Source organism: Tachypleus tridentatus, chromosome 13 (genome assembly GCF_004210375.1).
Source record: "Tachypleus tridentatus isolate NWPU-2018 chromosome 13, ASM421037v1, whole genome shotgun sequence".
Lineage (NCBI taxonomy): Eukaryota > Metazoa > Arthropoda > Merostomata > Xiphosura > Limulidae > Tachypleus > Tachypleus tridentatus.
Window position 1 is genome coordinate 186,553,876 of NC_134837.1, and position 18,121 is coordinate 186,571,996.

The following is an 18,121-nucleotide window of genomic DNA, read 5'->3' on the forward strand; positions in this document are numbered from 1 at the left end:
AGAGCATGTAGCTGAACCATAAATTATTTGTCATTGAAATAATAAATAAGCTTATTGACATTAATAATAAAATAATATTCAGATCTTCGTTATGACCTATAGGAAGTGTTGTGTAAGTTATCTAATCTTCTACAGCTAAGTGCAACCAAGGTTCTGAATTACCGAACCAAAGCTCTGGATTCAGTTTGTAAGAAGTTTTTCAAAATAAATCCAATTTAAAAACATCTTTACATATTCAAAACACTATGACAGTATTAAACTCTCACATTATATTTAATTGACATATAAACACTCAAAGATTTATACTTTATTTCCTCACTAGAGGGCAATATTAAACCGTTCAATTAGATGTAATTAACACATGAACATTGAACGTCTTAAAAGTTTCTACACTGGATGGCGATATTAAATCGTTTAATTTACATATATGTATTACACACTGTCGTTAAAATTGGCTATACAGTGAAAAGCTGTTATAACAAAAACGTATTGTAGCATAAACAAACTAAAGAAAAAAGACTATACATTAAAAATAAGTACATTAAAACTAATTATATAGCGTAACTATATAGTATTATAGTATATACACAGAACCTTCGTGGTAGAAGTTTTTATTCGTATAAATATACTAAAACTAGAGTGATCAGTTATTATGGTAAAAACATAACTATATTAGAAATTATTTAAAATTCATACTTACTACAGAAAACAAGTATAAAAATATAATTTATAATGTACCACTGCTAGTGTAGAAACTGAATATACTAAAAATAAAAAAATCTAACAGCAGTTAAATAGAGATTAGATTAAGATATATTATTACTTGTAAAATGAAGTAAAACCAAAATTGTGACTAAACGTTAACACATTATATTAATAAATCATAAACTAGGGGACAACCTGTATATTACACCAATTTAACTAGTATTAAATCACTATAAACTACTGGACCAATGTAATACTTGATCATGTATTGTCACTGTTTGTACATACTTATCTTGAAATTGTAAGGTTTATTGACAGATATATAATGAGCATGTCCTTACTTTTTCCTAATAATTCCAGACTTGTCTGGTTGAACAGGTCACTACAGTTGACCAATCCCTCAGGACCAAGACTGTCAGACAGAGTTATAAGGACGTTATCAAGACTGTCAGCAAATCGAGCTGTGATTGGCCGAGGAGCTTCTGGTGGTTGAATAGTTGTTTGGGTTACCTAGAGTAGAGAGAAGGAAAAAGTAAAACTGAAATAAGGTTTAAAAGATGTAACGTATTTGATACCAGGTGGAGTACTCTGTCCCACACGGAATGTCCACGAAAAGTTGCTTCCCTTAAAGGTAATTGTAAAAATTAAAAATTAAAATAAAAAACGACCACAAAAACTGCAAAACACAAAATAGGAAACCGAAAATTTCCCTGTTTTTCAGTATAAACCCAGCAAACCTTTATGCGAAATTTGGAGAAGATCCATCCTTGTGGGAGAAGTGAAGGTAAAAAAAAAAAACGTCTATAAAAACCGCAAAGCTCAAAGTGAACCCCCATACCAATTTTAGTGAAAATACATCTATACCCTGCGAAATAGTTGCATGGACAAACAACAGAGATTAGTATTATATTTATACTGATTTATGCTTAGGCCGTAAGCTGTTAGCACAAACGCTTTTCTGTTCCTATCGCGCAAACAGATTCACAAACTGATAAAAAAGCAGTTACATAAAAAAAGGCCTCTGCTGACAATATAGTAATATAAGAGATTCTACATAAATCATTTCGCTGTTCTACGTTATAAAGTAGAATTTCTACCAATACTGACGTTCATGGCTACCTATATGATGCGTCCTACGTAAATCATTAAATTTTCTAGTGATTATATCTTATGTACGCCATGCGGTTACGATACATCTCAAGACAGATAACACGCTTTCTCCAACATTAACTGTTTCACATGCGGAACCGTTTCTTTTGAATAACAATATTCTCTCCTTTTGGTCCCACAAAATCAAAGTATTGGATCTCAGAAAAACTGCAAATTTTAACCCCGGTGACACGTAAGTGATGAATGACACGATAAATGGACGTAGTAACTGAAAAAAGTCTAAAAATATTTCACAAAACAGGGAATTCTATCGTAAAAACGTGGAGATATACTCGAAGACAGGAGAATATGCACTATAATAGAGGAATATTAGCAAATAGAAGAAAAAGAAAACAACAACTAGGGAAATTGAGTGAATACTACATAATAGTAACAAATATTTTTTAACACAAAACTTCATACCTACATAAAAACAACTACATTTTCGTATCATAGATAATAGTAGAGCTTACCAGCTCTGTTATAAACGTCGTTGACGTTGGCAGTTTCTTTGTAGTTTGCTCTACGATAGTAGTGGGTACCTTTGTGGTGGTTGGTTCAGCTGTCGTTGTAGATATCTGTTTGGTGGTAGGTTCAACTGTAGTAGTGGGTACCTGTGTTGATGGAGGTTCAATTGTCGTCGTAGGTAACTCAGTTGTGGTTGGTTCAGCTGTCGTTTTGGGTTTATGTGTGGAGGTAGGTTCAACTTTTGTTGTGGGTATCTCTAAGGAGGAAGGTTCAACTATCGTTGTGGGAACATCTGTGAGTACCTCCGTAGTAGTAGGTTGAGCTGATGTTGTGAGTACCTGTATGGTTGTAAGTTCAGCTGTTGTAGCAGGTTTCTCTGTCGTGGTAAATTCAGCAGTTGTAGTAAGTTTCTCTGTGGTAGTAGGTTCAACTGTTGTGGTAGGTTTCTCTGTGGTGGTAGGTTTCTCTGTGGTAGTAGGTTCAGCTGTTGTGGTAGGTTTCTCTGTGGTGGTAGGCTCAGCTATTGTAGTACGTTTCTTTGTGGTTGTAGGTTCATATGTTGTGGTAGGTTTCTCTGTGGTAGTAGGTTCAACTATTGTGGTAGGTTTTTCTGTGGTGGTAGGTTCAACTGTTGTGGTAGGTTTCTCTGTGGTGGAAGGTTCAGCTGTTATAGCAGGTTTCTCTGTGGTGGTTGGTTCAGCTATTGTAGTACGTTTCTTTGTGGTTGTAGGTTCAACTGTTGTAGGTTTCTCTGTGGTGTAAGGCTCAGATGCTGTGGTAGGTTTCTCTGTGGTAGTAGGTTCAGCTGTTGTGGTAGGTTTCTCTGTGGTGGAAGATTCAGCTGTTGTAGCAGGTTTCTCTGTGGTGGTAGGTTCAACTGTTGTAGTAGGTTTCTCTGTGGTGGTAGGTTCAACTGTTGTAGTAGGTTTCTTTGTGGTGGTAGGTTCAGCTGTTGTGGTAGGTTTCATTGTGGTGGTAGGTTCAGCAGTTGTAGTAGATTTCTCTGTGGTGATAGGTTCAGCTGTTGTGGCACGTTTCTCTGTGGTGGTAGGTTCAACTGTTGTAGTAGGTTCTTCTGTGGTGGTAAGTTCAACTGTTGTAGTAGGTTTTTCTGTGGTGGTAAGTTCAACTGTTATAGTAGGTTTCTCTGTGGTAGTAGGTTCAACTGTTGTGGTAGGTTTCTCTGTGGTGGAAGGTTCAGCTGTTGTAGCAGGTTTCTCTGTGGTGGTTGGTTCAGCTATTGTAGTACGTTTCTTTGTGGTTGTAGGTTCATATGTTGTGGTAGGTTTCTCTGTGGTGTAAGGCTCAGATGCTGTGGTAGGTTTCTCTGTGGTAGTAGGTTCAGCTGTTGTGGTAGGTTTCTCTGTGGTGGAAGGTTCAGCTGTTGTAGCAGGTTTTTCTGTGGTGGTAGGTTCAACTGTTGTAGTAGGTTTCTCTGTGGTGGTAGGTTCAACTTTTGTAGTAGGTTTCTCTGTGGTGGTAGGTTCAACAGTTGTAGTAGGTTTCTTTGTGGTGGTAGGTTCAGCTGTTGTGGTAGGTTTCATTGTGGTGGTAGGTTCAGCAGTTGTAGTAGATTTCTCTGTGGTGATAGGTTCAGCTGTTGTGGCACGTTTCTCTGTGGTGGTAGGTTCAACTGTTGTAGTAGGTTCTTCTGTGGTGGTAGGTTCAACTGTTGTAGTAGGTTTTTCTGTGGTGGTAAGTTCAACTGTTATAGTAGGTTTCTCTGTGGTAGTAGGTTCAGCTGTTGTGGTAGGTTTCTCTGTGGTGGAAGGTTCAGCTGTTGTAGCAGGTTTCTCTGTGGTGGTTGGTTCAGCTATTGTAGTACGTTTCTTTGTGGTTGTAGGTTCATATGTTGTGGTAGGTTTCTCTGTGGTGTAAGGCTCAGATGCTGTGGTAGGTTTCTCTGTGGTAGTAGGTTCAGCTGTTGTGGTAGGTTTCTCTGTGATGGAAGGTTCAGCTGTTGTAGCAGGTTTCTCTGTGGTGGTAGGTTCAGCTGTTGTGGTAGGTTTCTCTGTGGTAGTAGGTTCAACTGTTGTAGTAGGTTTCTCTGTGGTAGTAGGTTCAACTGTTGTAGTAGGTTTCTCTGTGGTAGTAGGTTCAGCTGTTGTGGTAGGTTTCTCTGTGGTTGTAGGTTCAGCTGTTGTGGTAGGTTTCTCTGTGGTTGTAGGTTCAGCTGTTGTAGTCGGTTTCTCTGTGGTGATAGGTTCGACTGTTGTAGGTTTTTCTGTGGTGGTAGGTTCAGCTGTTGTGGTAGGTTTCTCTGTGGTGGTAGGCTCAGCTATTGTAGTACGTTTCTCTGTGGTGGTAGGTTCAGCTGTTGTGGTAGGTTTCTCTGTGGTAGTAGGTTCAACTGTTGTAGTAGGTTTCTCTGTGGTGGTAGGTTTAGCTGTTATGGTAGGTTTCTCTGTGGTGATAGGTTCAGCTGTTGTAGCAGGTTTCTCTGTGGTGGAAGGTTCAGCTGTTGTGGTAGGTTTCTCTGTGGTTGTAGGTTCAGCTGTTGTAGTCGGTTTCTCTGTGGTGATAGGTTCGACTGTTGTAGGTTTTTCTGTGGTGGTAGGTTCAACTGTTGTAGTAGGTTTCTCTGTGGTGATAGGTTCAGCTGTTGTAGCAGGTTTCTCTGTGGTGGAAGGTTCAGCTGTTGTGGTAGGTTTCTCTGTGGTGGAAGCTTCAGCTGTTGTAGCAGGTTTCTCTGTGGTGATAGGTTCACCTGTTGTGGTTGGTATTTTCGTCACAATGGCCCTAAGATTCAATTATTACACATAAGTTCACTGTTATAATACTACAAAAATATTCTACCACATTTATATATATAAAGGAACAGCTCCCTTATAAAATACATTAAACTGACTGTATTGTTTTTTTTTCACTATTTTAGGAACAATGATTAGTTAAACATTTCTAGGTTTGTTGTCTTAACTGATCTAGAACTATTTTAACATGAATTGTCTTTTTGTACTGATTTGGAACTAGTACACTGAAATTACCCATAAGACCCAACGTTATGGCACGAGCAAGTAAGGTATCCAGTTGTCAGATTTCGTCCAATTGTTTCACATCCCCGTGTCTGCCACGTGAGACTACCAGTGTCAAACATTCCACACTGAAACATTTTAAAATGAATTATCAGATTTTATGAACAGTCATAAAGTATTATATTTGATAGCACCAGAAGTGTCACATTACATACAACATTTTTGTTTCTTTAGCCCTATTTTATAGTATTGTTACTCAACGGATAGATGAAGGCATAATTTTAAAGTTGAGTGGTTTTTAGCGAGCTACTTGTTCTTTACGTGAGAAATGAATCGAGATATAGTATTTATTACGTATACACTTCTACTAAACACCCAACTGCATACAAGACCCTCACATTTCATTACTTTAACATAAAAAAAATTAATATTATTAAGTCGCTACTTATATATTTATAAAAGTTGGTTTTGTTTGTTTATTTTTTAATTTTGCGCAAAGCTACACGAGAGCTATCTGCGCTAGCAGTCCCTAATTTAGCAGTGTAGTAAAACTAGAGGGAAGGCAGCTAGTCATCACCACCCACCGCCAAATCTTGGGCTACTCTTTTACCAACGAATAGTGGGACTGACCGTATCATTATAACGCTCCCACGGCTGAAAGGGCGAGCATGTCTGGTGTGACGGGGATTCGAACCCGCGACCCTCAGATTACGAGCTAAGCGCCTTAACCACCTGGCTATGTCAGGGCCGATAAAGGATGGTAATTTTATAGAATTACATGATAACAAGAAATCTATAAAGAAAGTGAAGCCGTAAAAAACGTACACGTCCAAAAAAGAAATTTAACACTGAACAAAACTTGTCCCTAGTATCATGGTGTTAACATGGAATAGCTGAAGGTAACATATTTAATACACCATGACCAGCCTTGTTTCTCACAAGCGTGACTAATGTATTATCTCAAATAAACTTCAATTTAACTTATAACAAAATTAACATAAACGATGTTTCACATGAAATTCAAAAGTCTTGTCGTGAATGTAGTGAAACTTTTGGACGGATTGTCATTGATAAACTGGGAGAGGCTAGCTCTGGTTAGGTTAGTTTAGGTTAACTATGGTTCGTTAGGTTAGGTTAGGGCTAGGTTTGCTCTGGTTCATTAGGTTATCTTATGTTAACTATGGTTCGTTAGGTTAGCTTATGTTAACTATGGTTCGTTAGGTTAGGGTTGGGTTTGCTCTGGTTCATTAGGTTATCTTAGGTTAACTATGATTCGTTAGGTTAGCTTATGTTAACTGTGGTTCGTTAGGTTAAAGTTGGGTTTTCTCTGGTTCGTTTACTGATCAACTTTATTACCACAAGCGTTTCCCCTTCTTCAACATCGGTATTTTCTATAGGAACAGTCAGAATCATGGGTATCAGAAGAGGTTCAAGAGCCATCTGGCGGCTGGTAAGAGGGTTAAAAAACTGCAAAAGAATAAGAGAGCCACGTAAAGCCTCTCCACTGACTAGTGTAGCGATATCCGATTTCATCTCAGCTGACCCGACGCATGCGCTATAACATAGTTCATGCTTGGTACACGGCCATGTTCTGTATGTCTCGACAATCTCATCACCCAGGCTGACCTGAAACGATAATAACCCAAATAATTCATTAAACCACGTATAACAAACTACAAAAACAACAATATTTAGAAGTCTCAATCTTCGGGAGGTTCACAGTATCTCATCACTAGAGACATGACACGAGTTCTCTCCGAAAATGTTTACACTAATCTATAAGGCGAGTTTCCATACCTGGTTCGTTTTCTTACTGTTGAGGGATGCTAAAGTTACTGCCTTTCCAGACAATAAATCGAATTCCAACTTTTCGCTCCGAACAGCAACGATAGAGGTCGCAACCATTGCAGGCTCTTCGTTCACAACGAGGTATTTGCACGTCCCGGCAAGATAGGATGTGACGTCCCTGATCAGCTGAATTGCATCAGAGGTAGTCGGAGTGGTTGTCAGTTGAAAAGTGTCCATAGACAGCAACGTATTTACCTAAACATAATATAGAAAATAATAAGATATAGTTTTAAAGCCACTTTGTTTCACCATGTGATATATATATATATATATATTATTGGCAATTATTACCGAATTATAATAATGAAAATGACCGGAACTAAGTTTTAAAACTTATATATTCGAGCTAGGTTTACGTTCTAGCAACTTTATTTAATATTTCCATCTGACTGCTCATAATTATGGACGATAACTAAAGTCATATTAGGTGCTAGTCTATAATCTGTATATAAATAATAATTCACTAAATGAAACATACTTACCTCAAGTAGTGTATTATTATATTTCTATTTATTGTACGATTTTGTTACTTATTTAATTGACTTATTTTTATAAATGTTACTTCTTGTGGTGTTCTACTGCCACATGACTGATGTATAGTTCAGCATAAACACAACTCACATGTTAAGCTACACAATAAAATGACACTGTCGGAGCCGTTTAATGAAATCTTATTGGTTAGGAAACATTGTTAAAGAGTATTATTGGATGTAAACTAAACTAAACTAAACTAAACTAACGTGGCAGGGGTTCAGTTTAGAGAGAGAGAAATCCGAAGAGTTCTCTCTCCAACTGGGGTGTTCAGGAACTTTGTAGTTCCTCTTCGTCCCCTTTCGTGGATTGTTATTAGGATTAAGTGGTGGGTTTTTTTTTTATTATTATTATTTTAATAAATTAATTATCGTTATTATTCTTGACTTTTTGGGTGGGGAATGTCTCACTAAATGGTCTTTTGGGTGGAGGCAAAGGTAGCAGTGGAAAGAAGGAAAGGTCGGGACCTGTCTCGAAAAGAAAAAGTTGGGTAGATGTGAACATGAATGTAATTCATTCAAGTTCAGATCAAATCAAACGGCCCGATTCTGGGTCTGGCAAAAAGGTTGCCTGGGCTGGGATCTAGAAATCCAATGCCTGAAGATTTTGATGTGGGGGGAAACGGGAGTACCCCGAGAAAACCCACTTTCACACGACAGGCGCCGAAAGTTTTGCCTGTCGTGTGCCCTGTACCTGAAAAAAAAGGAATTCATGTTATTAACATAGTTTTTATGTATTTAGACTCTTTGTTGAGTGGATTGTGATTCTTGAAATATGTTGTATGGTGATATGTATTTTGTTGGTGCACTTGATAATTTGTGTAGTGATGCCGTTAGTTTGTTTCTGTTTTCTGCTTTTCGATAATATTTCATAGAAAGTTCTGTTATTCTATCTCTTATAGTTGGTAAATTACTAATTTGGTGTAGATAATTTGTTGGTGTAAAAGATAGTAAACTGAATGCGGATTTTAATATTTTGTTTTGTTGCACTTGGATTTTTTGGAGTGTGTTGTTTGACATATTATATGTTACTTGACATCCGTACTCTATTAGTGGACGGATGTAAGCCTTGTATATTTGTATAATGGTGTTCGGTGCGCATTTCGATTGTTTACCAGTTATAGTCTTTAGATATGAAATCCTTTTTCTGATTGATGAGTGTATATTGTTTATGTGTTTTTCCATGTTAGTTTTGTGTCGAAAGTGACGCCAAGGAATGTGATGTGTTTTGCTCATGTTAATGGTTGTGTTTCCAAGTGATAGATTTATTTTTTCTAGATTTTTTCTTTGCTTCTTTAGTTTTCTATAGAAGGTGATTGCTTGTGTTTTTGTCGGATTTAACACGACCCTCCACTTGTTGCTCCATGTTGAGACGTTGTTTAGTGATTCTTGTACGCGAGACATGGCCATTACTGGGTTTCTGGAGGTGCTCCAGATTGCGATGTCATCTGCGTATTGTGAATTGTGTGTGTATGTTAGATTTGGAAAAGGTATGTCACTGACGAAAATTATGTAAAGAAGTGGAGAGAGGACTGATCCTTGGGGCACTCCTGCCGTTATATTAAATAATTTGGATGTCACTGGTGCCAAGGCTTTTAACAAACAAGGGTTCTGTGAACGTCTTTAAAGTAAACAACTAGGGTTGTACGTGTTGAAAGCAAAGTTATATTTTATTATTTTTTCTCGCGGTAATTTTATTAATAATATTGGTTTTAATTGTTTAATATATGTAATACAGTTCAGTTATTATTATTATTATATATTTTTATTACAAGGATTCTTTGATATGTGAGATTTGAATTTTAGGTGTTATTGGAATTAAGGCCGAAAACGTCGCTTGGAGCAAAGGTACCAAAATGATAAATCAAGACATCTTAATCAATGAAAATAAGAATGATATGTTAGATTATTGAAATTCATCAGTCGATTAGTTTTTAAATTTGATATATTTGGGTAGCTTGTTTTGATCAAAAGTTAACAATGATAAGTAAGTAACCCAATGACAACATTCATCTAACACGTACGGTAAAGACGTCCAGATCGGAGACATCAGACTCTACGAAACGCTTCACTCGAGTCAGTTTGCTGCTGGAGATCAGAGTTGTCGTGAAATCTAAAATCAGTTTAAAAATCTAGAATATATTACATAATTTTACAACAAAATATTAACAATTTTCATCAATTTTATGATGTGGGCAAATTAATTTTCAATGAAAGTTCTACAAGGTACAGTGTTAGGTTCAAAAGTGATAACGCCCTCTACCAGATTACTAAAGGATGTATTAAAAATGTCAACAAAATAATTTGTTTGAAAATTTTATTATTATATCAAAGACTTTAAAAAAACATAAACATGTATTAATTACTGAGTCCCCTACTGGACTCAGTAGAACATTCTCTATTATTAATATTCTGTTTGGAAAAGCTCCGTTGAAAATTAATAATAACAAATAAAAATTATTTTATTATTTAAACATTAACTGTGAACTGAAAACTATGGATTCAAGAAATATTTATATAAAATATTTTCTAAAAAATAGACCGAAAGTTAACACTGAATTTGTACTCTGAACTCCTTGTTTGTTCAGCCTTTAATATTTTATTGAAGAACAAAGTAGTTATATTATTATAACTAATTATTTGTTCATAATAAAACACGAAACTAATTTTGAAACTCGCCTTCAGCTGACGTCGATCCTGTCAAAGTTTTCGAAACTTTTCTATTTAAATTCACAAGGTTTTCCAAGCTGCCCAGAGTGATGTTAGCGTCCTCTACCGTTATTAAAGTCAGATAAAGAAAATGGAGTGCTTCACGTGCGACAACTTTGTTTGATGGGTCAGTCATCAAGCTAAAAGATGGAATTGATCACAGACCTTAGAATCTTATAGAAACTATGGGTCACAGAGTTATATATAAGTATTTTCTTTGTCATTCCTGAACCCAAAGATAGCCTAGATCCATCAGAACTGAAAAGACATTTCTGTATAAATCAAAAAGGTTGATGGTCAATAAATTAGTTCGTCAAGGAATTCTCATTAAGGTGGGTAAACAAACAACAAGAAATAAGTAACATTAACACTGTAATTAATTACGTTACCAACTTCTCTAGTTTGTTGTATGTTTAACATGAAAAGTATGTTCAAATCACTCGGTTGTTCTGGTGAGTTCTCTACGTTTAATTGCGAACTCCACAGGATGTGAAGGATAAGAAGATTGATTATTTGAATGTTAAGTCACGTAATGTCACAAAATGTATTAGTACTCTTATTAATATAACCAAACTGAAGAAAAACTGCAAAGATTATTAAAAGATACATATATCAAACATCTACTAAAAACAGATGAGTTCAAAAACTACAAATTCTTAAAGTAAAACTATGTATAACCACTACGGCTTTGTAACATAGACTTCTCTTCCTCAGGTGACTTGATACTGAGAGACATATATTTATATTAGAGATGTACACTTCAATGACGTCATTGGAAGTCAACCCTAACAGCAGGGACAATCGCAATTATATCTAAAACATTTCTACCCAATTAAAACAAAGTAACACTAACCGTTCAGGGACCTTACATCTACAACATCTTTTATACACAATCCAAACAAAGTAATACTTACCCGGTTAGATACCTTACATCTGCAATATCTTTTATACATATGCCAAACAAAGAAATACTTACCCAGTTAGGTACCTTACATCTACAGCATCTTTTATACACAATCCAAACAAAGTAATACTTACCCGTTTAGGTACCTTATATCTACATCTTTTATACGTAATCCAAACAAAATAATACTTACCCGTTTAGGTACCTAACATCTACAGCATCTTTTATACACAATCAAAACAAAGTAATACTTACCCGGTTAGGTACCTTACATCTACAACATCTTTTATACGTAATCCAAACAAAGTATTACTTACCCGGTTAGGTACCTTACATCTACAACATCTTTTATACGTAATCCAAACAAAGTAATACTTACCCGGTTAGGTACCTTACATCTACAGCATCTTTTATACACAATCCAAACAAAGTAATACTTACCCGTTTAGGTACCTTATATCTACATCTTTTATACGTAATCCAAACAAAGTAATACTTACTCGTTTAGGTACCTTGTATGTACAACATCTTTTATACGTAATCCAAACAAAGTAATACTTACCCAGTTAGGTTCCTTACATCTACAACATCTTTTATACACAATCCAAACAAAGTAATACTTACCCGGTTAGATACCTTACATCTGCAATATCTTTTATACATATGCCAAACAAAGAAATACTTACCCAGTTAGGTACCTTACATCTACAGCATCTTTTATACACAATCCAAACAAAGTAATACTTACCCGTTTAGGTACCTTATATCTACATCTTTTATACGTAATCCAAACAAAATAATACTTACCCGTTTAGGTACCTAACATCTACAGCATCTTTTATACACAATCAAAACAAAGTAATACTTACCCGGTTAGGTACCTTACATCTACAACATCTTTTATACGTAATCCAAACAAAGTATTACTTACCCAGTTAGGTACCTTACATCTACAACATCTTTTATACGTAATCCAAACAAAGTAATACTTACCCGGTTAGGTACCTTACATCTACAGCATCTTTTATACACAATCCAAACAAAGTAATACTTACCCGTTTAGGTACCTTATATCTACATCTTTTATACGTAATCCAAACAAAGTAATACTTACTCGTTTAGGTACCTTGTATGTACAACATCTTTTATACGTAATCCAAACAAAGTAATACTTACCCAGTTAGGTTCCTTACATCTACAACATCTTTTATACACAATCCAAACAAACTACTACTTACCCGTTTAGGTACCTCACAGCAACAGCATTAATAGTGTCGTGAAAGAGAGTTTCTGATTGATTACCAGATAGAAACGCTGCTGTTCTGACAGTTGCTAGTGCTTGGGTTATGTCACCTGGATAAACACAAAATATATGTATAACATATTGTGAGTTATCCTTATTTAATAACCTATATATTAAAACTTCTAAGTGTATAAAACATAGGTTATCATACTCTTAAATAAGCCGAGTAAACATTATTGTATCTTTTCTTCAAAAGTATGCCTTCGTAGGTGGATTACAACGTTTCATCAGAAAGTAATATAGTTTTTATAATTCCAAAGCCCCTACCTTCATTTAGGAGAGTAGTTGCTTGTTCTGACAATATGTTGACACTTTCCTCAACTGAAGTGTCAGCAGGGCTAATGGGGACCGTCTGTTTAGTGATGGAGCAAGATATATATCCACAAACTTGTAAAGCAACTGTAATATTAGGACTAATGTCTGAAATAAGAAAATACCACACGTCATACTTATGTACACCATAATATTATATAAATAAACCATTAACTCAACTAAACATACACATTGATGTGTATAACATAACATTATTGATATAAATCATTAACTCAACCAAACACACACAACGATGTGTACACCATAACGTTATATAAATAAACCATTAACTTAACCAAACACACACAACGATGTGTACACCATAACGTTATATAAATAAACCATTAACTTAACCAAACACACACAACGATGTGTACACCATAACGTTATATAAATAAACCATTAACTTAACCAAACACACACAACGATGTGTACACCATAACGTTATATAAATAAACCATTAACTTAACCAAACACACACAACGATGTGTACACCATAACGTTATATAAATAAACCATTAACTTAACCAAACACACACAACGATGTGTACACCATAACGTTATATAAACAAACCATTAACTTAGCCAAACACACACAACGATGTGTACACCATAACGTTATATAGATAAACCATTAACTTAACCAAACACACACAACGATGTGTACACCATAACGTTATATAAATAAACCATTAACTTAACCAAACACACACAACGATGTGTACACCATAACATTATATAAATAAACCATTACCAAACATACACAACGATGTGTACAACATAACGTTATATAAATAAACCATTACCAAACATACACAACGATGTGTACAACATAACGTTATATAAATAAACCATTAACTCAACCAAACATACACAACGATTAGTATACCATAATGTTATATAAATAAATATGTATTTGTTATTTACCATAAGTCGTATGTCTTTCACTACTGAAGGTGGTCTCAGTTACCAGCTGGTATGTCAGCAAAGGTGGTCTCAGTTACCAGCTGGTATGTTAGTAAAGGTGGTCTCAGTTATCATTTTAAAATTTATAACTGTAGAGGATATCGGTCCTCCTGAAACTTTTCAAATATATCTTGAAATTTGATATGGTACCAATATTTGAAGATGGTACCAAATGTGTAAACAGAGAATTAGTTTACACCTTAGTTAGAGGTTAGTTTGGTATATATAATTAATACATTCGTTTGTTTATCTCTTTCATTTTGAGAAGTTAGAAACTAAGATTACGATAATTTATCATACATTTTCTTATGATTTATTTAATTTAAGAAAAATGTTACAGACAGGGCTTATTAGAATTATTAAATATTTAAAACATTTTGACAAGTGACGACATTATTTCATACGCCCTCTACGACAAAGGATGTTCATTTAATATTTTTAAAAATTAAATAGTATTTCCATTGTTTACTTTATGTCTTCTAGATTTTTTTTGTTTTGAATTTTTCACAAATTACACGAAATCTACTTTTAGTAGTTGCCCAAATTTAGCAATGACAATATATGGATAAGTCAACACCACCCAGTGCATACTGTTGGGTTACATTTTTACTGATGAATAATGGGATTGACCGTTACATTATCCTTCCTAAGGGTGAGAATTTCGTTGACGAGATTTCGAATCCGCGACCCTCGGATTGCGCTTCGTGCACCTTAACCACCAGGCCTAGCCAAACCTGAATGGGTCAAATGTTGAAACTTAATGCTATATTTTGTATCAGTTTAATAAAAATGTAAGTAATTCAGCCTTTTGTATGACATCATATGTGTAATTTGACTATAAAAATGTGTAAAACTAAAACCAGAATTTTTTTTACCGGAACAGTTATTTGTCACGTATGTCTTAAAGTACAGAAACATATCCTGAAAAAAAATCGTTAGTAAGTTCTTGTTTTTTTTTTACCTCCCGGAAGATAAACGTTGTGCACACCAGGTGGCTCTCCAGTAAAGACTCTTATCGGAGTTTTGAACCCTTCGTTCCTCACTTGATAGAAAAAAATGTATTTCAATGGATACTCTTGGGGCTTATCCCTCCAACCCCCTGTAGCTTTTAATGTAAAAGCTGTTTGAAATGCGATTCCAGACGGTGGTGTCACCTAGAAAATCAAAAATAATTTTGTTAAACAAACTGATATTAATTATTTAAAAAATAACAGTCAATGTGTTGATTGTATGTAATACTTGTATCGTCGCGTCTGAATACTGACTGGGCAACGAATCAAAAACAGTGCTAGCAAGGTGAATATTGACTGGGCAACGAATCACAAACAGTGCTAGCAAGGTGAATATTGACTGGGCAAAGAATCACAAACAGTGCTAGTAAGGTGAAAAGTGAATATTTACTGGGCAACGAATCACAAACAGAGCTAGCAAGGTGAATATTGACTGGGCAACGAATCGCAAAAGTGCTAGCAAGGTGAATATTGACTGGGCAACGAATCACAAACAGAGCTAGCAAGGTGAATGTTTACTGGGCAACGAATCACAAACAGTGCTAGTAAGGTGAATATTGACTGGGCAACGAATCACAAACAGTGCAATCAAGATGAATATTGACACTTGTCTATATATACTTTGTTATCTTTATCAGTCAGTTGCATAAAGTCCAGGTTTGTTCTACAGACACTTTAATTATCTTCAAATTAAACTCCTACTCCTTCTTCTATACCTGTAGGGGTCTTTATCGTTTTTGAAGTCCACCAATGGGAGAACGGTAAGTCTTAGGGCTTATAACATAAAAATCATGGACTCGATTCACCTCGGCGGACACAACAGATAGTCTGATGTGGTTCTACTCTAACAAAACTTACACACACATCGGTTTTCAGGTTCTTGACGTTCGTTCTTCTGTACTGGTATACTCTTTCACTGTCACTTTCCAGTTTTATTTATGTTTGTAATATTTACTTTGCTCATAATGTGTTTATTAGTTTTCGAACTCATTACGATTAATTAATTATCATATCTAAGGCAAGGATACATAATGTGTCTTCTCCAGTTCTGAAAGTCTTATTGAAATACCTACTACTAAAAGAATGGCTGACATAAGTCCAACCCAATTGAAGCGTTCTGGTATTGTCGAAATACCTATTAGGCTACCAGCAACAGATACAAGTTAGATTTAGGTTTATAACACTAAAATCAGGGGTTCGATTCCTTTCGATGGGCTCAGCAAATAGCCCGATGTAGCTTTGCTATAAGAAAAAACACACACACACACAGATTTAGCTATCTTCACACGTTTAATTCGAAATCCATAAAAGAATAATGAAGATAAAAATAAAAATAAATCAAATTGAATTTCGCACAAAGCTACACGAGGGCTATCTGTGCTAGTCGTCCCTAATTTAACAGTGTAAGACTAGAGGGACGGCAGCTAGTCGTCACCATCCACCGCCAACTCTTGGGCTACTCTTTTACCAACAAATAGTGGGATTCATCATCACCTAATAACGCTCCCACGGCTGAAAGGGCGAGCAAGTTTGGTGCGACGAGGATTCGAACCCGCGACCCTCAGATTGCGAGTGGAGTGTCCTTATGACGTGGCCATGCCGGGGCCTAAATCATCTGAGACGAGGAGTAATTCAATTTATATTTTAAAAAAGCTAAAAAATCTTTACTTGTCCACTCCATCGATGCTTGCAAACTTAAAATAAACTTTTATTTATTACTCAAAGAAAACATAATGTTGTGGTCTTATAAGGGGTTTTACTTTCTGAAGATGTAAACAACGTTTTAAGTTAAATCGTAAAATATTATTAATTTTTTTTTATGACGAATGTGTGGGTGTGTTCTGGAATAAAACCAAATTACCTCCAAACCTCCTCTAATTGGTGGTTGTTTAGTTTCAACAATTATATCAGCGTAGCCTCGTACGTCTCCGTTGATTGGTTCTGCTACTATCCTAAATTTGTAGCGGCCACCACCGAGAAGACCGCGCCAATGAGAATTAACAGACGGAATCAACAAAGGGAAAGGACGTCTTATCATTGGACCACTGTAATTTCTTGGATGTGACGATGGTGTCATTCCATCCAGCGATGCTATGGCGTATTCTACGAAACAATACATCTTAATTATAACTCTACGTTCTTTCTTATGACGATTAGAATGCTTAATTTCATCAGTTGGGTACTCTCTCTGTTAATGATGTTTTCGGCCGTAAACCCAATAATGTCTAATAAGGTTCGGCCAAATTTAAGTTAGTCCTAGATCCCTATACACTGCAAGACATCAAAAAAATAATTTGTTAGAACAAGTAACTATAAAGGAATAAACGCCTATATGCGTGTGTACATTAGAAAACAACATACTTCTGTAAAAATACACCAAAGGAATGGCTTGAAATCTTTAAGTAAACCTAATTTTACTTTAAAAGGCCATAAGCTAATAATATATTTCACACTGGGAACTGTGATCAGTAAACCATCTAATATGAAAAACAAATCACAAAATAAGTTAACTTATTTCGTACACTGATGATATGTAGTGACCGTGAAAAAACATTGTTAAACTTAATATCTTTATATTAGTAACAAGGTTCAACATAATTTCATAAAGCACCATTTTCTTCTGTATTATTAATTCAACAATACTGTAACTGGCAAGGTGACACTTTACATAAAATGACCAGAATAGGCATATAAAATAAAGAAATTCTAGGCTTGTTGGAGGATTTCAGATCAACTCACCTTTCTCAACTACACTTTCCCACCACACTCTCACGTCCACGTCACTAGTGACGTAAGCATTTACTACATGTCTGTCTGTTGGACTAACAGGCCCTACGTAGCTTCTCTTAACGTATACGACTGGTACTTTTCCTGGTAGGACTATTACACTAATCTGTTTCTCAGCGATCAGGGTATTTTTGGTGGCTTTGAAAGTTACCTTGTACCTGTTGAATACACGAGAAAACCATCCTAGGCCCTCCACCATATTGGAAAAATCCAAAAACTAATTTGTAATGTATACAGTTTAGAAATTGAAATTTAATTGAAATTAAATATACTGAATTACGTAAAACTTAAAATATAAAACAATAATTTATTTAGCTTTTCAACTGACATCAGTGAAGTTATCATTTAACACAATTTGTTACAAGTGAAATTTACTTTCAACTCAAATCTTCTGTTCACATATGTAATTAAATTTGGAATGTTTTTCATTAAATTTTAGGGTCGTTTCAAGTAATAGT

General features: G+C 35.4%; 1 protein-coding gene across 1 annotated transcript in view; it reads right to left on the minus strand.

Moving 5' to 3' along the window:
- LOC143236408 (uncharacterized) overlaps positions 1–18,121 on the minus strand; it is a 74,542-nt gene that overhangs the window by 24,682 nt on the left and 31,739 nt on the right. The window contains exons 11-22 of the mRNA XM_076474671.1: positions 17,616–17,821; positions 16,738–16,979; positions 14,828–15,020; positions 12,856–13,008; positions 12,524–12,638; positions 10,352–10,521; positions 9,697–9,785; positions 7,092–7,337; positions 6,651–6,920; positions 5,307–5,422; positions 2,328–5,061; positions 1,047–1,215 (exon numbers count right to left, since the gene is read on the minus strand). Coding sequence (XP_076330786.1) covers positions 1,047–1,215; positions 2,328–5,061; positions 5,307–5,422; positions 6,651–6,920; positions 7,092–7,337; positions 9,697–9,785; positions 10,352–10,521; positions 12,524–12,638; positions 12,856–13,008; positions 14,828–15,020; positions 16,738–16,979; positions 17,616–17,821 — 4,703 coding nt within the window. The remainder of the gene's footprint in view (positions 1–1,046; positions 1,216–2,327; positions 5,062–5,306; positions 5,423–6,650; positions 6,921–7,091; positions 7,338–9,696; positions 9,786–10,351; positions 10,522–12,523; positions 12,639–12,855; positions 13,009–14,827; positions 15,021–16,737; positions 16,980–17,615; positions 17,822–18,121) is intronic.